This window comes from Mastigoproctus giganteus, chromosome 4, assembly GCF_048544385.1.
Source record: "Mastigoproctus giganteus isolate SK-2022 chromosome 4, ASM4854438v1, whole genome shotgun sequence".
NCBI lineage: Eukaryota > Metazoa > Arthropoda > Arachnida > Uropygi > Thelyphonidae > Mastigoproctus > Mastigoproctus giganteus.
The window spans coordinates 84,951,856-84,972,889 of NC_143578.1; the positions used below are offsets into that span (position 1 = coordinate 84,951,856).

Genomic DNA, 21,034 nt, shown 5'->3' on the forward strand with positions numbered 1-21,034 from the left:
AACTCTCTCTACATTTAATAACTGTGGCATGACATGAAACTATCATAGTGATTTTCGAAATCTATGCATAAAAATTGGTTAAAAACAGCATTTAAGTTCTTGGAGGTAAAAATCTTGTTGACTAGTGTAATTGGATGGGAGGGATTTGTCACCCTTTTTACGAACTTGCTGGATATGAGCAAGTTTCCAAGAAGGAAAATTGCCATTGGAATAAAAAGATGACAGAACAGGAGTAAGCTCAGGAGCATGGATTTTGAGAACAAGTGGAGAAATACCATCAGGATCTCGAGCTTTCTTGCCATCAAGTTTGTTCCAACTCTTCTGATGTCCTTTTGACAGAAGAGTTAGAAGAAAAGTAGGATGCTAGCTATCAGGTCAGCTTTTTCTTTAGATGAGAATGGAGTAGAGATGGGCAAAAGTTGCAGACAATCACTATAGCAAGAGATCAGAATGCTTGACTACTATTTGGACAAGAAGTAAGTTTTCTACTCTTACCCTGTTCAAAATCTAGTTTGTACTGATTAATAACTGCTTTACAATTGTTGCGATATTTGTTGTTCACAGAAAATGAACCTGGAGATTTGGATGCAAATCAAGCAGTATGCAAAATTTTATCTTGAACAGCCTTAGCATATTTATTGGAAAACCAAAAGATTTTGATTAAAGGATCTTAAGGTGGAGTGCGGAAATAAAGATTTCACACCTACAAGTATATTTTCTCACATGAACAGTAATCCAACTGAGGAAAAGAAGAATATAAATCTTGCAGATCATCGCATTTTGCATTCTTGTAATGCCAAAAAACTCGGTGCTGAGAAAGGCTTCATTCGAGAAGAGACCATCACCAAGTTGTGATCTGAGGTACTTAGAGGACCACTCACCTCGACTGTGTATTTAGTGGGGTTGTCTGGTGTTGTCAACATTAAAATTGCCAAGGAAAATTACTAACTGTTAGGAAAGTTGAACTGGAGAAAGTCAAGCTTCAAGGAAAAGACGTCGAAGAGTTGTAAGTGATCAGTGGAATTTGGAGATCAATAGTGGCAAGAGATGAATTTGACAGAATTGGGTAAGAGAGAGTCAGAGAAGATCGAAAAAAAGATTCCAAGTTGATCCATTGATAGAGAATATCAATGCGGACATATGCACAAGTGCCAATTTATAGAACCAAAGTCTTTCTTGGTAAGAATATCATTCTGTACCCCTAATCTTTTTGCTTGTCTCTGCACCCGTAGTCTCTGCACCCATTCCAACATATTTATGTCCTTCCTGAATTGAGGTTTCAAAACCTGTATGCAGTATTCTAGATATCTCCTAATCATTGTCTTATACAATAATCTCCTTTTTTTATCCCTGTTAACAAAGTTCATGTATTGAGAGATGAGCTGTTCTAACAGCTTGCTTACACTGCGGAGAGAATTTCATTTCATACCATTTCATGAAAAATAGTATGTCAAATGGTATGTTATTCTGAGGTTACTGCTATACAAATGCAGTGTCATAGTATGTATGGGTGCCTTCGTAGCCAGGTGGGAAGGAGCAACAGTGCGTAGCACACGCTTCTTGATTAGACCGGGGTTCGAGCCCGTCACCACCAAATACGGAGGATGCGGAAAGGTTAGGGAATGACCACCGCATATCCCGGAGCAATATGGCCTTAGTTACTAATGCTCCTAAAAAAAACCAAATAACGATAGTATGTATGGAAACAGATGGACCCAAATATAAATATAAGTGGATTCAAAACTGTTTTTCACAACATTGATGAAAATTTGTTGGAATACATTGTTGAATCCATTGTTGTATATCTTCTTGCTGTAAATATTTGCAACTTTTAATATGCCAGAAATTATTTAATAAGCTATTTTCTTCATTATCATAAAGTTTCTGGACTTAAGAGTTGTCAACCTCAGGTCAAATTTTTCTCCAGAAATTAGTAAATGTTGAACTTACAATTTTGTTTCATGCTACTATGTTATAAGCACATCTCTCATGTTAATAAATTCAATGATTCTATATTCATGTTTTCTATTTGTTCCAAAATTGAACTCTGACTTTCACTTATGTCATCCTTTATACATTGTAGAAACCCTTGATCCGTATGCTATATCATGGATTTTATGTTTGGAAGTAAAAATGTGGCCTTTATGTCCCCACTTTAAGTTCCTTGGGATATGGGGGAGTGTTATCCATAAAGAGAATGCCTTTTCAGGTAGTTTATTTTTTTGTGGAAAGTACAGTTCACGCAAAAAACGTTCTTTAAATAATGTAGAGTCACTCCAAGCTCAATTTTTGTGAGTGGTAATAAACTGATAAAGCTAAGCAATTTATATTTCTAAAAGCTCTAGTATTAGTTGATTTATCAACAACAAAAAGCAAAAATTTGTGAGTTCCTTTTGCATTGCTGCAGGTGGCTACTCTGATTCTCTGTTTGGATTTTTTGTCCTCATTCTACAAGGTCCTTTTGTTTGTTTTTTCTTAAAATTTGTTCATGTTACACAGTTGTTCTTCTATCAGTTTTTCACATAAATGTAAATGACCGTAATTCTTAAAATTTTCTGTGAATTTTTGCGCAGCAGACCACTCAACAGATAATCTCTCCCCATTGACTACCATAACATTTTTTTTATGTCAAAGCCATCTGTCATTCTAAAACTTTCTGGACCATGATGTCTTTTGATTTAAGTCACCAGGCCTTTGTCTAATGCTACTTTTATGAGTTCGCTGAGTAGAGCTCCATGTTGTCTTTCTTGAGTAAACCACGGCCATAACACCCTTGTCCACTATCTCTAATTTTTTGTTTTTTTTAAAGTGGAGCAAGGATTTAACTGCACTTGTGAAACAGAGTGCAAAATTCTTTTTTTCCGTCTTTTACAGTTGTCTTGCCTGAACCTAATTCAGCAACAATTTGTTTTTGAGACTCTCCTTGATTGGGTCTTTCCAAAGCCTCTGACTTTTCAAAGACGCAGCAGACTTTTTCTTTTCTCACCCATATTTCAATAACTTATGTAACATATAAGAAATACTGTTCAAGGTTTAGTAGTAATGGAGGCATGTGATGCAAGAAAGCAAGCGTATGTAGCATCAGCCAAAAAAAAAAAAAAAAAAAAAAAACAATTTCACACATCCATTTCCTCAAAGTTTGTCCAGTTCCTCCTTGAATTTATTTATGCTATTAACTTCCACAATGACAGATCGAAGTTTGTTCCAGCAATTAACCACCCTCTGGCTGAAGGCAAATTTACACACATCTATTCTACAACTTTCTTTCCTCAATTTGAATTGATGTCCCCTCAGGCAATTAATCTAGGCAAGAGGAAAAATCTCATCAGCATTGAGCTTGCTCAACCAATTCAAGGCCTTATACACCTCAGTCAGATCACCTCGCAGGTGCCTAATCTTCAGCTGCTGCAATTTGCAGAACTTAAGCCTTTCTTGGTAAGAGGACCCCTTTGTTACCCTCACCAATCGTGTTGCCCTTCTCTGTACACAATCAAGCAACTCTACATCCTTCCTAAAATGAGGCCTCCAGACCTGTATGCAGTACTCAAGGTGTGGCCTGTACATTGCCTTATACAAAGGGATAATCACCACCTTTTCCCCTACTAGCTAAATTCCTGTATATCATTGACAATACCCCATGAACTGCTGTGGGGCCGACCGGGCTAGCCGAGTGGGTAAAGTACCTGCCCGGCAACCCCAAGGTCGCGAGTTCGATTCCCGCCTCGGGCTTGGATCAAAGTACTGCAAAAACCTTGGGAGGTGCAATATGGCCACAGAAGCCGATGCGCCAACAACTACCAAATCAAAAAAAAAAAAAAAAAAAACTGCTGTGGCAGCCTGTCTGAATTGCTCAGAAAACTTTATATCTAACTGCACAATTACTCCCAGATCTTTTTTCATTTTCTATCACCCTAAGTGTAGTACCATACCACACCATTGGTACGTCTCTCTAGGGTTACTTCTACCCATATGCAGTACTTTGGCCTAAATGGATGTCAGATGAACTAATGGGACTTGTGGCAGAGAAGAAAAATGCCTGAGTTGCATATAAATTATCAGGCGACACAGAAGCCAATGGTAGATATTAGCTAGTCTGTAATCAAGTCACAAAGGAGGTTAGGCAAACAAAGGCAGATTACAAAAAATCTTTGGCAAAGGATGCAAAAAAAAGATTAGTAACTTATGTAAACTCTAGGAGGAAGGGGATGAATCAGATTAGTCCACTTGCTATTAATGGTTTGATTGTTGATGATTCTCAGGTAACTAACAAACTGAATGAGTATTTTGCATCTCAGAAATGAGATGCAAAAGGCCAGAAGCTTATCAAACTCTAACAGGGAGATAAATTATTTTGTAATAACTGAACACAAAGTGGAGGAGAAATTATTGAAGTTGAACATAAGAAAGGCACCTGGGGCAGATGAGATCTATCTAGTTATATTAAAGGAGGCAGCAAGGAAGTAAGCTTGCCCTTTGCCATGATTATGATGCCATCCTTTTACTTTGGAGGTCCCCACAGACTGGATATGTTCAAATGTATCAGCAATTCATAAAGGGGACTCAAAGGGTAACACGAGTAATTACAGACCTGTTAGTTTAACTTCTATTCCGAGGAAAATAATGGAGTTACTGGTTAAAGAAGCATTGCAGGATCATCTAGATCAGCATTTCCCAAAATTTTAGTCATGGAACACTTTTCATCTCAAAATATATTTACAGAACACTTATGAAACACAAGTTTAGTGGGAGCCAAAGAACTGTTTGCTAATATTTTATTACTTACGATGCACTGTGCATCAAGAGCATCTTTATTTCCAACACACGTAAAGCCGAAATTCAAATAACTATCATCATACTTTCGTTTTGGTCTTTTATTAATTGGTTCCTGTTTTTCATTTCAGATTTTTGGGGAACAAAAGGCTGTGATTGTTCGTCCTGACTTTGAAGAGTGACAGTGTTGTGTTCTTTTCATCAATTACAGTTACAATACTAGAAGTACTTGCTTCTCATTTTAGAATTTCTTTTTTCAACCAAAAATCCTTTTATTTATTTTAATAATAATAATATTGCAAAATGCTGATAATTGTCAAAAAAAATTATACAAGGAAGTGAGTTTAAATTTCACATCTGTATGCTTCCCCCCTTCCGTCAGTCAGTGTACTCCAAGCTAAATCACATATGAATGGTATATTAGACCACAGCATTGCTACTTTTTCTTAGATGTAATTACCTCTACATATACTTCTCTATACAAAACCCGCCAACATAGTGTTCCATGGTTTATCTGATTATTAGTCATGCCAATATATCAATAACAGAAAAAAAAAAAAAAATGTTAAAAATTAAAATAACACAAAAGTGGTGTACGCTACAAATATGCAAAATTTATTTATTTTATTATTATTATTTTTAATTGTTAATTAATTTTTCACGGAACACTAGTTTGAGAAATGCTGATATAGCATTAGTAGAGGCAATTGATACAAGAAAGCAAGCTTATGCAGCATCAGCCAAAAAAAAAACACTTTGACTTCACCACTCGGTTCGTTCGAAATACCTGTCCAGCTGAGCCTTAAACTTATTTAGGCTATCAACTTCCACGACAATGGATGGAAGTCTGTTCCACCAACCAACCACCCGCTGGCTAAAGGCAAATTTCCGCACGTCTATCCTACATCTGTCTTTCCTCAATTTGAATTTATGCCCTCTCAGGTGATTATTCTGAGCAAGAGGAAGAATCCCATCAGCATTGAGCATGCACAAACCATTCAAGGCTTTATACACCTCTATCAGATCACCTCGCTGGTGCCTAGTCTCCAGACACTGTAATTTGCAAAACTTAAGCCTTTCTTCGTTAGAGCACCCCCTTTGTTCCATTCACTAATCTTGTTGCCCTTCTCTGTACTCATTCCAGCAGCTCTACATCCTTCTTGAAATGAGGCCTTCAGACCTGTATACGGTACTCTAGGTGTGGCCTGACCATTGCCTTATACAAGGGAATAATCACCTCCTTATCCCTGCTAGAAAAATTCCTATATATCATTGACAATACACCATGAGCTACTCTTGCAGCCTGTCTGCAGTGCTCAGAGAATTTCATATCTGCCTGCACAACCACCCCCAGGTCCCTTTCATTCTCTACCACTGTCAGTGTAGTACCACAGAGTTGATACGTTGCTCTGGGGTCGCTGTTTTCCATATGTAGTACTTTACATTTGTCAATGTTAAACTTCATTTGCCACCTCTCAGCCCATCTGCTCAACCTTTCCAGATCCTGTTGCAGCAGCATAGTGTCAGTAGTGTCCTTGACAACACTGCCAACCTTCGTATCGTCTGCAAACTTGGACATTAAGCCTGATATACCATAATCAGTATCATTTATAAATACAGAAAACAATAATGGACCCAACACTGAAATCTGAGGGATTCCACTAATAACATTAGTCCACGATGAGCAGTGTCCATTGATTACCACTCTCTGTCTTCTCCCCATCAACCACCCCCTTTAGCCATAGCAGCAATTTGCCTTCAATGCCACACTGCTGCAATTTGTGTAGCAGTCTTCCATGTGCAACAGTATCAAAAGCCTTTCTAAGATGCAAGTATATAATATCAAAGTTATTCCCTGCATCCTGTTATTTTGGACTGCACCATAGTATCCAATCAAATTGGTCAGGCAAGACTTCCCCCTTAACAAAACCATGCTGTGTCCGAGCTATAACTGAAGTCTTGTGTAGATGATCCTGCAGTGCTTCTTTAACCAGTGCCTCCATTAATTTTCCTGGAACAGAAGTTAAACTCACAGGTCTATAATTACTTGTGTCAGCCTTTGATCCTCCTTTGTGAATTGGGGTCACATTTGCACATTTCCAGTCTATGGGTACCTCCCCTGAGTCCAAGGAAGCTCTCATAATTATGGCTAAGGGTTTGCTTACTTCTTTTGCTGCCTCCTTTAATATAACTGGATAGATCCCATCCACCCCAGGTGCCTTTCTTGTGTTTATCTTCAACAATTTCTCCTCCACTTTACTCTCAGTTATTACAAGATTCTCTAGCTTACTGTCAGAGTTGAATACACCTCTGACATTCCCCTCGCTTAATAACTCCTCATGTGTGAATGTCGATGCAAAATATTCATTTAGTTTGTTAGCTACCCAAGCAGGATCATCAACAGTTGATCCATCCATATCAAGTGGACCAATCTGAATCATCCCCTTCCTTCTAGAGTTTACATAAGTAAAGAACTCTTTGCATCCCTTGCCAAAGATTTCTCGTAATCTTCCTTCGCCTGCCAAACCTCCTTTGTAACTTGGTTACAGATCAACTTGTATCTGTCATAGGTTTCTGTGTCACGTGTTAATTTGTATGTATCCCATGCATTTTTGTTCTCTGCCATATGTCTCATTAGTTCATCTGACATCCATTTAGGCCTAAACCTTGAACAATATTTCTTAGTTGGTATGTAAAGCCTAGTAGCTTCCCATTTTGAATTTGCTGTTGATAACATCAACAGTTGGTCCCACCGTATAGAATTTAAATACTGTCTCAGTCCATCGTAGTCTGTAAGGCCTATAGGACACTCCTACTCTCAATTTTGATCTCCCAATGTTTATGTCACACCAAACTGACTCAACACTGCACTGTCCAGCGATGTCGACTGGCTTCACTTCCTTGGATTTTGTGTGTTTCTTAACTAATAGCATAACCCCTCCTCTCTTCCTATCCTGTCTATACTTTTTGTATACGTTGTACTCCCAATGGTAGTTACCTCTTTGAGTAAATCCCACTTCAGCACACTGTGATCACTGCCACCTAGTGGTTCATTTATCTGCAGACTTTTAATGCATGAAGAATCACTACTGATAATCAAATCAAGAGTATTACTCCCTCTAGTTGCCTCCCGAACATGCTGATGTAGAAAACAATCATCCAATAAATCCACAAAATCCTCGTTAGTGTGTGAGTGACCAGCCCCCAAATTCCAGTCAATATCTGGGAAATTAAAATCCCCCATTAAAATCCCCCATCTATTTCCCTGTACAGTTTCTTATTATACTCAGCAGATCATTAGGCCTATAGGACACTCCTACTCTCAATTTTGATCTCCCAATGTTTATGTCACACCAAACTGACTCAACACTGCACTGTCCAGCGATGTCGACTGGCTTCACTTCCTTGGATTTTGTGTGTTTCTTAACTAATAGCATAACCCCTCCTCTCTTCCTATCCTGTCTATACTTTTTGTATACGTTGTACTCCCAAATTCCAGTTCTGCATTCCTTATATCTGTGTGACACCATGTCTCTGATATCCCAACAATATCTGCCTTTGATGTTTTGAGCAATACCTCAAATTCATCAAATTTATTTACTAAACTCCTAGCATTGGTGTACACGCAAGTATACATGCACCTGTTTCTATTCTTAGCTACCCTAACACAACCCATGTGTTTACTTGTGCCGCAATGACTCCCAGCAGTCTGAAATATCCTGCATCTTGTTTTTCAGGCTTCTGCTCATTCCAATAGAAGCAGTGCAAGAATCTCTTTCACCCCTGCCAGTGGCTACTGTTAATCTATTAGTCTTTGTCTCCCCCCAAGCTAGCAGTTTTCCGACCCACCTAACACTGCCTCGACAGCATAAGCAAATATTCTTGCACCCTTTCTATTTAAGTGTATCCCATCCCTGTAGAAGCAGTCTCTCCTGTTAACAAGTACAGTCCAGGCTGAAAAAAATTCTACCCCTTGAGCCTTGCACAGTCTTTCCAGGTTCGAATTGATCGACAAGGCTCTCATCATATACTCCCTCCTATCGTGTCTGGGCAGAATTGCAGACACTTTCAAATTCAACCCTAATTCACAGCTTTTTTTCAACAGTGACCTGTACTTGTTAAGTAATTCTGCCGGTCTCATACTCTTGATATCATTAGTGCTAACATGTACAACTATATCATCTTTTGTGCCCTTAAAAGATGATATCCACTCTACAACGTCATCAACCTTTGCCCCTGGCAGACATATCCTGGTCCTGTTCCACCTATCCTTTTTACAAAGCATGTTCCCCGTTTCCCCTGACAATAGAGTCACCAACAACTACTAGTTCCTGTGGGACCAGCGCATTCTGCCTTGGGGGTTGCTGTTGTCTTGCGTGATGACCAAGTGCAAGCTGTGGCGTTGATGTGGGCAGCTGAGAGCTTGATGGGGCCCTCAATTTAGTTCCTTCGAGGGCATCCACTCTGTCCTTCAAACTCTCATATAGGCCTTATTTCAATACACTCCTTGCATCACGCACAAACAAAGACATCCCCCGTGGCAATATCATGTCCCATAAATGAATGCTCCACAAACATCATGCAAGCAGTGCATTTTAAAAGGCTGTGATTCAGAAGGCAACTGCCCCCCTCAGTTTTCCTCTGAGCCACAGTACTTCCATTAGCTTGAGCCTTTTGCTTTGTTGCTCTGGTCTGAGTCATGATTTCTATTAATTTCAATAAAATTTCAATTTCAGTTCAAAATTATAACCCTAAACTTGTATCCCAACACAGTTATAACTATATATATATTTTTCAGTGTCATGTATTAATTATCTACGAGTTCGCTTTATATAACTTCCGTATCAGTTATGTATTAATTAATTATGTTACGTTTGTAATCTAAGTTGTTATATGTATTTATTTAAAAGTACAATTTAATTGACAACGAAGTTCAACAAGTTTAATAGATTCTACCGATCAACTGATAATATTATAACCTATATACTATACTAACGCTATCTAGTTCGGTATATAACGTATCGTATGACAAAGGTGGCAAGTTACGAACAGTAATTCTACATTAATTAACTTTCAAATCTCGCTGTCTCAATTCAGAATAAACTAACGATCCTTACTAGGTCTATAAGCTACTTACAGAAAATAATTTGATGTATAAAATATTCAATAAAGCGGCTAAATATGGCTAAAAAACTTCTTGTTCAGCGGAGTTGAAACTTGTAACACATGGATCTGATACTTTTATGCAATTACAAGGCCGAGTAAAGAATAAATACACCAGATTAATCAGAAAATCACAAAATAATGCTATACTACTAAATTTAAATCAAAAGTTTTAGAAAAACAATAATTCAAATCAATAAATAAGAAAAATCCACTTAGCGGCTTTGAACACGTCTGGCTCCTACTAGCCTCGTCAGCAGACCTCTATAGATAAGTCTGCAGTTATAGTTCAGACACAGCATGAGTTTGTTAAGAGAAGATCTTGTCTGATCAATATGATTGGATACCATGATGAGTAACAAGGGACCTGGATGCAAAAAATAATTTTCATATATCATATGCTTGGATTTCAGGAAAGCTTTTGATACTGTTGCACATGGAAGACTACTGTAAAAATTGGAACAGTATGGCATTAAGGGCAAGTTGCCACAATGGATAAAAGGGTGGTTGAGTGGGAGACTACAGCGAGTGGTAATCAATGGACATTGCTCTTTGTGGACTAATGTTATTAGTGGAGCCTTCCATGGTTTGGGGTTGGACTCGTTGTTTTCTATATTTATCAGTGATATTGATGAAGGCATGTCAGGCTTAATGTCCAAGTTTGCAGATGATACAAAGGGGTTGGCAGGGTGGTTGTTAATGACAGTAATTACAGTATGCTACTGCCACCTCTGTCAAAACCAGATGGCTCTGTTTTCACTTCAGCCAAGGATAAAGCTGACCTGCTAGCATCCCATTTTTCTTCCAACTCATGTATTAATGATCTTGGTAAAATACCTGCCACATTCCCAACATGCTGCATTCAATGTTTCCTGCGGTCTTCCGTCAAAAGGAAGTCAGAAGGATTTTGACGAATCTTGATGCTAAGAAAGCTCGAGGTCCTGATGGTATTTCTCCACTTGTTCTCAAAACCTGTGCTCCTGAACTTACTCCTGTTCTTTGCCGCCTTTTTTTCACTTTCTTATTCCAAAGGTGTTTTTCCTTCTGCTTGGAAATTTGCTCATATCCAGCCAGTTCTTAAAAAGGATGACAAATCCCTCCCATCCAATTATCGCCCCATTGCAATTACTTCTACTCTTTCTAAAGTAATGGAGAAATCAATTAACCGCCAACTCTTAAAACTACCTAAAAGCCTTCCATCTGATCAACGATCGCCAGTATGGATTCCGTCAGTGTCGATCCACTGGTGATATTGTGGCTTATGTTACCCCTATATGGACAAATTCAATGGAAAAGTTTGGTGAAACACAAGCAGTTGCTCTTGACATCTCAAAGGCTTTCAATCGGCATAAAGGTCTTCTAAACAAGCTTCCATCTTATGGTTTGCCATTTGCTTTTTGTAATTGGTTATCCAGTTTTCTGTCTGATCGCTCTCTGAGGGTGATGGTAGATGGCTCTCTGTCTTCTAACTTCTCCACTAATGCTGGTGTCCCCCATGGTTCAGTTATTTCCCCTACTCTTTTCCTCTTGTATATTAATGACCTTCCATTGACTGGAAATTCTATCCATAGTTTTGCCAATAATAGCACATTGCATTCTACTTTCCATTTTCAGAAACCTTGCCCTGCTCATTCAGCTTCTACTTCTCGAATATACACTACCAATTCCTTAAATGCCGATCTCCAGGTAATTCTCCGGTGGAGAAATGACAACTTAGTTGATTCCAATCCTTTTAAAACTCAGTCTTGTCTTATACCTCGCAAAAAAGGATTCTTCTGCTCCTATGCTTATCTTTGGTGACACTCTGATTTCTAGGCAAAATGATATATCTCTTTTGGGGATTACCCTCACTTCTAATCTCTCTCTTGGCACAAACACATTACAAATATTGCTTCCTCTGCATCTAAAAAACTTGGTTTTCTCTTTCGCTCTTGCCATTACTTTTCTTCCAAAATTGCTGTTCACTCTGTACAAATCGCAAATTCGCCCTTCCATGAAATATTGTTCCCACATCTGGGGCACTGCCCCCAAAACCTCTCTGAGGCTTCTAGATTCCATTCAGAAGAGAGCAGTTAGGTTAATTAATGACTCATCTCTAACAGAGTCTCTCCACTCGATGTCTCAAAGGTGTACTCTTTCTGCTGCATGCCTTTTGTACAAATACTTCCATAGGCGCTGTTCTTCTGAATTGGCTTCTATAATTCCCACTCTCTCTTTCAAAACAGTCCGAACACATGCCGCCACCAGCCAACATCCATTTACTGTCCAACTTCAAACTCACGGAGCCAACTTTTCATCTTCCTCGTTATTCATTCAACTGCCGTTTTCTGGAACAACCTTCCTTCTTACATATTTCCTGAAAATTGCAGTCTACAGAAGTTCAAGTCTAATGTCAACAAATATCTTCTTTCGTCTTCTCAGCTTCCAACCCAAGCACGGTACTAAGTACTATAGGTTCTGATACCTCTTGTGTTTGGGGTTTTTATAAAAAAAAAAACAGGATCTATAAAAGTTGGGCTGAGAAGTGGTAACAGAAGTTTAGCATTGACAAATGCAAAATACTGCATATGCGTAGCACTAACCACAGAGGACCATACCAACTCTGTAGTACTACACTCAGGGTTGTAGAGAATGGAAAAGACCTGGGGCTAATTGTGCAGTCAGTATGAATTTTTTTGAGCAGTGCAGACAAGCTGCCAGAGCAGGTCATGGGGTTTTGTCAGTAATACACAGGAATTTTGCTAGCAAGCATAAGGAGATGATTATCCCTTTGTATAAGGCAATGGTCAGGCCACGCCTTGAGTACTGTGTACAGGCCTGGAGGCCTCATTTTAGGAAGGATAGAGAGGTGCTAGAACAAGTACAGAGAGGGGCAACAAGATTGGTGTGGGGTACGAAGGGGATCCACTTAGAAAGAAAGGTTTAAGTTTTGTTGATTTCAGCATCTGGAGACTAGACGCCTGTGAGGTCATCTGATTGAGGTGTATAAGGCCTTGAATGGGTCAAGTAGGCCCAATGCTGATGGGATTCTTCTTTTTGCTCAGATTACAAACCTGAGGTGGCATAAATAGAAATTGTGGAAAGACAGTTGTAGAATAGATGGGCAGAAATTTGCCTTTAACTAGTTGATTGCTGAAACAAACTTCCATCTGTCATTGTTGTGGAAGTTGATAGTTTAAATAAATTCAAGGAAGTGGACAAACTTTTAAAGCGAATGGATGTGTAAAATGGGATATTTTTATTTTTAGGTTGAAATAATTTTACTGGCAAACAGGGTTTGGAACAAACGACTGTCCTACCGAATATTACAAGTCAACAGGCAGGTGTAGTATACACATAGGTGTCATACTCAGATAGGAATGGGGGGGGGACTAAACCTTCATGAGGATCAGTGTGGGCCGCATTTTGACTTGACTTGAGAACGCATTGGTTTTCAATGTTTATATGTATTTATATTTATTTATTAACACATACATGTATATACAAATCAGATAGGAACTATAGATAAAAAGAAAGATATAATTTTATGTTTTAATATTGAATAGATTCAAAATCTCTATAAAAGATAACAAAAAAAAAATATTCAAAATTAATTTAATATTTTTTGCTAGAAACTTAACATCTTTTGCGAGAAACTATTTTATCAATATAGGGTTAAAATTTTGTGATAATGCAGTTTTCAGTATGGATGATAAGCGCTCATTTGTTAATCTCTTCCTGTGTGTTTAATTTTAATTGTCTTCAGGAGTGAAAATAACTGCTTGCAAAGGTATGTACTACCAAACATAGCTAAGATTCTCACAGCAAACCTGCACATTTCAACAAAATGTGTTGGCAAGTAAGAATAAAAGTCAGAAACACCAACTTCAGTACACTTCTCTTTTAGTACTGTGTTACACTGAATTTCAACTAGTTCCATTTGAATGTTACTTTTCGCTTTCTCAACAGCAAAAGAAAATGGAGCGCTAAATAGTAAAAAATTATTTTCACACACCTTGAATCCTTCAAATCGCCTTTCAAATTCAAATATTAATTCTTGAATATCTGAGGCATACTTCCTGAAATTACAAGAACCAAATGAATCCTGATTATTTTTACACATAGGAAAATGAGTGAAATCACAATTTTTCAGTTGCCATTTCCAAAGTTAGAGTATTATCTTAAAAGTTGTAACACAGTCTTCCATAAACATTACAACCTGATTTTGATCCTGGTGTTTTAAGTTCAATTCATTTAAATGCTCCATGATATCTACAATGAAAGCCATATCTTGAAACCAGTTCTTATCATTAAGTTGTTCTGGTGACTCTCCTTTCATTTCTAAAAACATTTTGATTTCTTGGCATAGTACCCAAAATCGCTTCAAAACCTCATGTGAAAGGAAAGCCGGTGAACTTCTGTATAATAACATAAATCTTCCTGCTCACTTTCAATTCCTAAGAGTAATGAAGAAAACTGCCATTGATTCAAACTTCGGGAATGTGTAAAATTCACTGTTTTCTTAACAAAGTTCAGCACATGTTCCATTCTCACTACTTTTGAGCACAACACTTCTTTATGTATAATGCAGTGAATATGATGAAACTATCAGGGACAATTTCATTCTGCTTAGCCAATAATTTAACTATAAAGCCATTTGTCTTCCCTGTCATTGCTGCTGCATCATCTGTAGCCACACACACTAGTTTTGATAATGGAAGGTTATCCTTTTCTAAAAGTCCATATACTTCCTTAAAAATATCTTCACCTGTTGTAGTGTCATTTAAGAGAAAGAATATCAAGCAATTCTTCAGTCGCAGTAAGATATTCATCACAAATAATTACAGAAATATAAAAATAATTGCGCAAATAATTACAGCTAGTTGAACCAGTCCACTAATATCAGTACTTTCGTCGAGAGAGACAGAACATGCTGTGAGGGGAACGGCAGTCGGAGAGGGGGAGGTGCTGTCTTGCCTACTTAAAGGGCATCCATAAACCAAGGTCAAAAGAGAATTGTATGATTTTTAGTTTTAAAATGAAATATCTGTGTTTTATTGTATTTTTATTATTTTGTTGAATATTTCCCAATTAAATTTTAATCTGGTTTGGGGTGCATGCAGTCCGTGTGTTTGATACCTCTGTTGTACATTATACTAGCCTTTTAGCTGCTAGCCTACTGCAATGTATTGTGAGTACTAGTCCAGTATGAACTCGATTTAAATTTATAACTTTGTCAATTAGGTCCTTTTAAGTCATAGTTATATTATGAAAAAAAAAAAAAAATGCTCTTAAAAATTTTGTCTTTAAATTTTTTTTTCATACTGTCAGTAAAACTAAGTTTCGGCAGTTGGAAACCTTTCCTAGGAGGGTCATGTAAAAAATGTGAACATATCAGAAATCACTTGTTTCAGAAAATTTTATCTTGGTTGTATACCAGTATTGTAATTTCCCCACATAATTCTAGGATTTATAGACTTGTGTTCAGAATCACTATTCTGAACCCTTACAATTGCATCCCAGGTTTTATGGGAATAGGAACAGGTTACATCAGTAGTTTTGATGTTGTGAAATAATTTTAAAAAAATTTTAAATCTTAAGCCAAAATAATTAACTTTGTGTGTCTCTTTATTGTTGATATTGGTGAGAGTAGTATGCTGAACCAGAATATCACTTGTTAAATTTTAACTTTTTGTTAGTTGCATGCCTCCTTATGAAAACCACATTTTAAATTTTTATTTATTTATTTATTTTTAAATCTGGGGTTGAAATCATATTCTCCCATATAAATTTCTCCACCAATTTTCTCTAAATGATGGTACAGTATTTTCTATTTGTTTCAGTTTACTAGAATTAAGCAAGGTTGTGTTTGGTGTTTGTTAGGTGCCATGCAAATGCCCATTTGTTTTGGAATTAAGTGGAATGTACAGACACCCCTCATATTCATTCCTCCTTTCTTTTTTTTTTTTTTTTTTCCTAGGGCTGAAAATTTATTTTTATAGTACAAAAAAATGGGATTTGTTTAATGCCATGTGAGCACTTCTCTTCCTTTTAACAGTGCATTGACTTAGGGTTATGTATGTATTTAGAAAATCAGCTTTAAAAAAATCAAAAAGTAGCTATTAACTTTTAAAAAAAAATTTATTTTTTTTTCTTTGAACAGGCAGAAAAGCGCTTCATAGAAACACAAGAAAAGCGCAGGGAAAAGCAACAGCAAATCCTGAAAATTCAGCAGAAATTGAAAGAAATACACGAAGATCTAGATAAAACATCTCGAGGAGAAGACAAATACTTAAAGCATGTTACCCAGGTAATTTTGCCATACTTAGAAAAATGTATGAAATAATTTTGGCATGAAGGTTGAATATTTGACTTAGGCAGACCATATGTCCCATTTTCACTGAGACAGTGTCATTTTTTGCTATGTCCCAGCCAACCCGTCATTTTAGTAAATATAATTTTTGTCCCTTTTTGAAAAACAACTTTTAAAAAAAACGTGTAAATATTGGCGCCGCAACATAAGCCATAATCGTGATTATATCATAGGATGGCTGCCATCGTAGGTAGTAGGTATTCGTGTAACCACAAGTAGAGGCACAGTGATCAAATGCCGAGAATTCTGTATGCCAGTGGCTGAAAGAGACCAACAATTTTTGTCATAGGCCTTTAACATCAGTTCACCAATTTGTTTGCATGTCAGTAGTTGATCAGTAGTCTATAGTCTGCATTTGTTTTGTGTGCTTGTCATTTGTCGCATACACACTTTTGAAAGTTTTTATTTTATAATTTTAAAAGTTTTAAGCCTCAAAATTTAAAATGTCAAAAAAGGAGAAAAATTACATATTTAACAAACACATTAAAAAATAATTCAAATTTATTAAACTGGACAATTGGTATGGTGATAAAACAAAAGTGGTTTGCCACCATTGTAATGTTCATTTTTCTGTTGCTCATGGAGGTAGGAGTGACATTAACCAACATCTACACAGCCAGAAATATAAGGATGCTGAGGATTTGGGAGTTAAATTACAGTTAGACACAAAGTTCTCCAAGCAGTGTAAACAGGTGGCAAGGAAGGTCCATGGTATCCTATCAATAATTTATTATGTATTTGCTTGTAAGTATAGGGATGTCCCTGTATAAAGCAATTGTAGGACTGCACCAAAAGAAAAACATCAAGCTTCTTGAAAGGGTCCAAAGAAGAGTAATGCACATGGTGAGATCAGCAAAGGGACATCCGTATGATGAAAGACTTCGGATAAGTTGTTTACAGAGTTTAGAAACTAGGCACCTGAGAAAAGATCTGATTTGAAGTGTACAAGGCTCTGAAGGGAGAAAGTAAAACAATTGAGGGTGAAATTTTCACTGTTATAAATTATTCTAGAACTAAGGTTGATAAATTCAAATTATAAGGGAAGAGACTTAGACAGGATTTCAGGAAGTTTTCTTTTAGCCAGTGAGTTGTTGATTACTGGAATAACTTACATCCATGGATGGATGGATGCTGACAGATTGGGAAGATTCAAAGGTCTGTTGGATAGGTAGCTACATGAAGAGGGAATCAAATAGGTGGTTTGGTTTTATTTTATTTTTATTTTTTATTTTTTTATTTTTGGATGGTGCAGTGCAGTAAAAACTTCAGGCTTCCTTGCATCATATGGCTAATACTAATATATGTATTGTGTTGTGCTATGCAAACCTAGCAGAATGGATAAAAAGGAAAGCGCATGCTTTGGTATTCCTGTGATATGATGTTAACCAACTAGCATAATGAAGACTGCTTTTTCTGATATAAAAAAATTTTGGGTTTTTTGAGAAGGAACAAAAATAAAATGAGATATTCAAATATTGTTTCTGAAATGAAGTTAGTCCAGGATATGGATGGGCTCTTCCTACCATTTAATTTCTGTATTTATATATAAAAAAATTGACTTTTTTTGTGTGTGTGGGATTCCCGTGCGTGTACGCGTGCGCGCGCGCGCGCGCGCACACACACACACACACACACACACACACACACAGTCTATTTATATCTAGGTGTGCATGCTTATGCCTAGATATAAATAGACGGAAGGCAGAATTGGAATTCAAACACAAAGCTAAGGAATGGTGGCGTTTCATTTTTTCGTCTGAAGTAATAAAGGCTGCATTTATTACATAAAGGTAGCTGGACTGAAGAAAAAATTGGGATTTAAACACAAAGCTGAAGAATTGTGGCATTTTATTTCTTCATCTGAAGTAAAATTAAAGGCTGTATTGTTATATAAGGAAAAATAAATGGTGGTAAGGCACCTGGTAGGTGCTCAACGTAAATTAATTTCTGGAATTTTTTTTTTTTTTTTAAATTCAGCCTGAAATATTTCATTTTATTGTAATGGATTGCAATACTTATGGTGTGTAATGTAACTTTCTAATGTAACTTTTTATTAAAAAGTTCTGTATTTTTTATGCCTTTGATATTAAAAAACTTATCAATTCTGCTTAAAATTAACTGTAGCAATGGTGCTGGGATCTGTGAGGTTCCTCTTGATAATAACAAGCTTATGTTAACAGCTGGTTGAAGATAAAAATTCCTGGTTTTTTGTTTTCTTGACACACGAGTAGCTAAGGCTATAATGCTCCAAGACCAATTTTCAGAGTTATAGCATGAGGAAACCTATCATTCTGCTCCCACATTTGTTTTATTTTTATATATAGTATTGCTAAACTGTGCTGCCATGAGGTTTGTTATGTTGATCTATTTGCAAATGTGAAGTGGAACTGTCTTGGTTTCTGTGGCATTGGGCATTTTGGCTTAATGCTTGGAGGAGTACCTTTTTAGGAGTTTGAGGAGGGTGGAAGAAGTCTGAAATCTTTTGGGCTTGTTGGCACTTGAATTGTAGGCAGTGGGATCACAAAGTGTTCATTCCATTGAACAGGGAGAATACTCGTTTTGAAAGGACTGAGTTGTAGATTGAGAGCAATGCATCCATGATGATGTTTGCCAGTGTGCCATAAAACAAAGCAAAACAACAACAAAAACAGCATCCAGGATGTTGGAGGGCTAAAGCACTTAATGATGAAATGAGGTGTTTTATATTGGCCTCCATCTCCTAGATGGACGCAGGGAGTTTATACCATTTTCAGATGTGGTATTATAAAGTGTAATAAATATTTTTAAAAATTATGAATTCTTCTTCAGTGAGTCATATCATATGAAACTATATTGTAACTGATGAAATTGCCAGTAGCAATTCTGTGAATTACTTTTTGCTTGCATCGTCATACATATGCTGAGCTTTTGCTAGTTGAGAGAGAGAGATTTTTTTTTTTGCACAAGATGAGCAATACGATGAATTAAATTCAAAACTCAACATACTGTCAGTCATGATTGAGTCAGAGGAAGCAAGGTGATAATACCCTAGAGAAAATTTAATCTGTGCTTGTTGGAAATGAAAGTGGCAGATGCTGTATCAGGCAACATGCTCCCAAATCCAGGATCACATTTCTGGACCTGTATTTCTTTACAGACCACATGGAAAAATACTTAAGTAATTGTAAGGGATACATAGGGATTGTCAAAGGCAATAAAGTAAAAAAAAAAAAAAAAAAAAACTTAATCTATACAGTAATGCAAAGAGTATTGTAAACAAAATTAAATGAATTGGAACCTTTGATCAGGTCAGGTAATTGCTTCTGTTTGAAAACTGCTTGAATAACAAGAATCATCCTTGAGTCAGATCAGAGTAATGTGTATGTTGAGTCATTATGGTGTGAAATGACTTGATAGTAGGGATATGTCATAGTTCAAAGAACTCTGAGGGGTACGACAAAAATATCTTTATTCAATTTGAATGGGCCAGCAAGTATGACTCTCTCATTATGGGCAACTTCACCTTTACCCTTATAGACTAGAGTGGGTGGACCAGAAATACAGTACACTATATGGTAACAGGTTTTTTTTAACAAACTGGATGATTAATTCTAATAAGAGATTAAACAACACTGCACTCCATATAAATTTTAAAGGTAAAAGATAATTAAGTTTATTGGAACAAGCTAGAAAGAAAACTTTACAGAAAACATTCCAATAATCTAACCATATAGAGGCAAATTTTGACAAAGTTTTGAAATCCTTTGAGTCTAAAGTATGGAGCCAACCGGCTGTTATCGGCATCCATGTGGACACTGATAAATGATGCTGAAAAATGGCAATTAAAGTTTAATGCTTCTAAATGTAAAGTTATGATTTTTGATATTTGAGCACCAGTAATTCCTCCCTGTAAATCATGAGTCACCAGTGGAGAATGCTACCATTTCTTTGGTAGATCATGCTTTTGTGTTTTCATGCAGTAGAGAAGTTTTAAATTTGTAGTTTTAATTTAGATACAGATCAGAAGAGGTTTTTGTACACTGTTGGCTTCAAATTGAAGGTGTTAAATAATGCCAAAGAACATAAAATTATGGCGCTTTAGTCCCCAGTAAAAGCCATTTTAGTCCTCCTCCAATTAAGAAAATATCTTTACTTGTGAATTTGTATTTCAAATATAAGCATGTAGCAAAACGTTTATTTCCAAAATTCTCATAAAATTGGAGTGCATGTTATCATCTCTGTCAAGCACATTATTTCCTTTAAATATTTCCCTGTTGTCTAACACACTAAGGTATTTTATTTTATTAAAATAAAATGAAATTATGAAATTGGGTATTTTATAAAGTAATAATATTGAAATATGATGATCATTATTGGTTAATTAGTGTAGTAGTTTTACAAAATAATAGTTTTGAAGTAGAAAATTCACTTAAAGTTAAATATGCAGCCTGTTAGTCATTCAAGGTTAAATTAGTTTTTGCACTTGGTTTGATGGATGTAAGTGCACTTTAATCCATCACACCAAGTACAAAAATGCTTGTGGAGGAAGGAATTTCAATTTACTAAAGAGGATCACAGCTACCTACCTTAAACACTATGGTGACCTATAGGTTAAGAAACCCCTGCTTTAAGGGCCTTAAAAATCTCTGTCAGGTCACCCATGAGGCGTCTGTCTCCTGGTTCTGGAGTCCACATCTTTTAAGATGTTCCTTATAGGGATAACCAACCCTTAGCACTCTCACTCAATTTAGTTACCCTTCTTTAGACCCC

General features: G+C 36.7%; 1 protein-coding gene across 1 annotated transcript in view; it reads left to right on the forward strand.

Moving 5' to 3' along the window:
- The window catches only part of LOC150086880 (mitochondrial potassium channel-like), a 69,108-nt gene that overhangs the window by 17,161 nt on the left and 30,913 nt on the right, over positions 1-21,034 (forward strand). The window contains exon 2 of the mRNA XM_090372308.1: positions 16,076-16,222. Within this exon, the coding sequence (XP_090228434.1) occupies positions 16,076-16,222 (147 nt within the window). The remainder of the gene's footprint in view (positions 1-16,075; positions 16,223-21,034) is intronic.